Genomic DNA, 3,361 nt, shown 5'->3' with positions numbered 1-3,361 from the left:
CGCAGTTGTCTTTTACGAAGAAGAGCAAGTGAGGCCGGTTGTCATTCTAACTCTGCTGTGTGGCAGCGTAAATAGTCCCCTTTCTAACCAACCTGGGGGGAAAGTCAATATCCCATCAGCAGAGGAGGCAAACACATCAGGAGCTGCGCCCTCTCTCCCTCCCGGCCCCACACTCCGCCGCCCTTTCCCTGCGCCCAGGCCGGGCCACAGCCGCCCTGGTTGGGGCCCTTGTTGCCTGTTCCCAGGCTCCGATAATTAGAACTTTCAAAGTCTCTTTCTGTGGCCTCCGCTTTTCCACCCCCTTGGGGCATTTCAGCCCTTCCTACTAAACGTTCTTGTTTGAAAGGCAGTGGATGTGATTTAGCAAATGCGAGTGTGCAGCTTAAGGAACAAAAGTCCCGGGAGCGAGAGCAAGAGCGAGTTTTCCGGGCGTCTTGTAGAATTCGGGGTTGCTCTGCTGTTTCCGTGGCGCTTCTCTTTCTGTGACTGACATGATTTCCTTCCCAGTGTTTTCCTATTCCCAGCGCGGGGCACCTTGGCCCAGGCTGACCTCCGAGGGCCTGACCTGTGCTCTCTGGGAGCTCTGGCTACCTGGGTTGGCATCTCCATCCTGGCTACCAGCTGGGTGACCTTAGGCAAGTGACTTGACCTCCCAGTTTCCTCAGCCAGAAAATGGGGATTTAAAAAAAAAAAAAAAGTGGGCCTCTCCAAACACCTCACAGTGTTCCCAGACAGCTTTGAACAAAACTTGGTCATCTTAACAATCCTGGGCAGGGTTGGCTCCCCTAGGGATCACCCGTATCACCAAAAGATCAGACCTGGGTGTCGCAGCCCTACTGCTCGTTTAAAAGAATCATGTGTGGAGGTAGGAGGCTCTGGGGAGGGAAAGGACGGCTCTTCTTTCTGGCAGGAGGTGCCCTTCTCCAAACCAGAAGGTGGGGGGGTGGAAGGAACAGGAAGCAGGTGAGGGGCTGTGCATTCCCGGAGTTCACAGGCACACAGTGTGGACAGAGAAGAAAAAGGCAACCTTGCCAATGAACAGGTGCTGTCCAGACAGCCTGCCCTTGTCTCTATCAGCAGAGGAGGTTCTCTGTAGCAGAGGGACGCAGACCTGAGGGACTAGAAGCCAGCTAGGCCCCGCTGACCTGGGGAGCTGGCACTGGGAGACCCGGGCTTCCTTTGAGACAAAGTGTTTCCTGCCACATCCATACTTTGCATGCAGTTGTGTGCATACGCTCAACAGCGCTGCAAAAGTGGCATCTGCAAGTGGCGTTCCCCTTGCCTGCCGCACATGGGCGCACACCTGCAGTTCCCATCAGTGGAGGGTGGCCGTGTCCCCCAGTGCGCTGAGGCAGCTAGGTGCTCAGGAGTGGGCAGGGGCAAGGAAGAATGGCTTCCACAGAGGAGCCTTGGGGTCTCGGCACCCCTTGCCTGGGACTGTCCCAGGGGTAGAACAGTGACAGGACATCTGAGCCATCGAGCTGCAAATATAATCCACATGCCCTTCGCTAGTGTACGAGGAGTACTGAATGGTACTGAATGGGCTTTGAAGAAGCTCCCTCTAAATGTAAAGTAAGCACAGGGCCTAGAGCCAGTGGTGCAGTAACTGTGATGGTGTCAGACGGGTACTAGACTTATTGGGGGATCACTTCAGAAGGTATACAAATGTCTGATCGCCATGCGGTACACCTGGAACTAATATAGTATTGTATATCACCTGTAATCCTTTTATTTTTATTTCTTTTTAGGTAAAATAAAGAGGCAGTATATTACCCCCAAAGTTCGTGAGGACTACAGAAATCTCAAGAACATAACGGAGCAGTTCTTGTCCCAAAGTGGTTACACCGAAGTGAACCTCAGCAAACTCTTTGTGGATTGTGCTGTGAGATGCTGAGGGCACCGGGAAGTGGCCGCGGGGCTGGTCGGATGAAGACTCCTGCGGCTTCCTGGCACCTCCGTCGCCTCCCCCAGGCTCCCAACTGCTTCTCTGCTTCACCTTTCCGTGGGGACTGCGTCTCGTGTCTGTGTGCATGTGGTTTGGGCGGGGGATTATTAAAGGGACTGCAAAAGTGTTTAACCTCCGGAGCATCAGGGAAAATGAATACAGCCCTCCATTTACAATGGACCACATGCTATTGAAACATGACCCTGTAGCCCTGTGCAAAGTGCCCGAAGAGCTAGCTGCTCTGGATTCGGGTTCGGATTCCGGACTAGATTTCTAGGGAAGGGGTCAGTGAAGGAAGGGAAATGCATTGAGAGCGGCTGGAATGCAAGTGACCCCAGGCGTTGCCCCAGGGCCTTCAGCAGAGGTGCCCCCAGAACGAGAGGCTTACAGAGGCTGGTAGGAGCGCTAACGTTTTTGCCTTTTCACACGCCAATTAAACCCAGGCTAAATCCAAGTGCTTCCCAGCCGCTGGCTCCAGGAGTGGCTGTCCTTTTCAGTCTTGTCTTTTATATACTAATCGAGGTGGGGGATTTAGAAGCCTTGCACTCACTAAATAGATTAAACAGAGCTTACTTGTTTATTGAATTGCTCCAAAGTCCAACACACACATGCACATGCACATGCACACTGGGCAGGTGTTTTACACTCACATTCCTTTTCCCCCCTTAAGTAGAAAATCTAGGCAAAGGTTTATACAGCAGGAAAGCACATTTAAAAGACTTTGATATTCTCTAACATTTCAGTAAAAATGTATAGCGTTGGGAGTGAGGATCGGTGTGTTGCATTCAGAGGGGCAGCTGGTTAATTGCCCCGGTGCTATTTTTTCTCACTATCTGCCAGAGGCTGAGTGTCATTCAGTGTCACAGCCTTTCCTTTCTTACATTATTGATAAGCTTATACTAACAAAATGTATTTCCCCTGCACAACTATGCTTTATTTTTAAAACTATTTTCCTATGTGTTTTTAATAAGTTGCGCTTTATTTTTTTCACTTAAGAATAAAGGTTTCTAAAAAGGAAACCAGTTGCAGTGAATCCATATTAGGAGCAAAATGTTCACTAGAGGGGGAGCCGGGAATAAGGGCTCCCCTTCCCAAACCTCAGCCCAGTGACAAGTGGCTCAGAGATGCTCGGTGTGATTTATGCCCCAGTGTTCTGAGCGCCATTCGGGAAAATGTCCCTGGACTTCGGGCCCTGTAAGAGATGAAGTTTGGCTCCTCATGTCCTTTGCTGACTTGGACAGCCGCAGAGAGCTGAGCCAAAGCCCAGTGGTGTTTCTTTTGGGAGAGCAGAGGTGACAGCTCCTGAGAGAAGGGCACCCCACCAAAGAAAGGTCACCCAGCGTGGACCCTAGTGAAGGGATCCCTCAAGCAGGGGAGGTGGCGCCGCCTTCGAGCTCCCTGTGCCTTCTCTCTTCT

The 3,361-nt window shown here is 51.5% G+C and overlaps 1 protein-coding gene across 1 annotated transcript in view; it reads left to right on the top strand.

The window, feature by feature from the left end:
* Positions 1-2,961, top strand: part of POLA1 (DNA polymerase alpha 1, catalytic subunit) — a 267,019-nt gene extending 264,058 nt beyond the window's left edge. The window contains exon 37 of the mRNA XM_081126508.1: positions 1,749-2,961. Within this exon, the coding sequence (XP_080982634.1) occupies positions 1,749-1,894 (146 nt within the window). The 3' untranslated portion in view covers positions 1,895-2,961. The remainder of the gene's footprint in view (positions 1-1,748) is intronic.
* Positions 2,962-3,361: the final 400 nt, after the last annotated feature.

Source organism: Miniopterus schreibersii, assembly GCF_964146895.1.
Source record: "Miniopterus schreibersii genome assembly, chromosome: X".
NCBI classification, from domain to species: Eukaryota; Metazoa; Chordata; class Mammalia; order Chiroptera; family Miniopteridae; genus Miniopterus; species Miniopterus schreibersii.
Note: the sequence above shows the minus strand (reverse complement) of the source record. Positions and strands in the feature narration are given on the sequence as shown.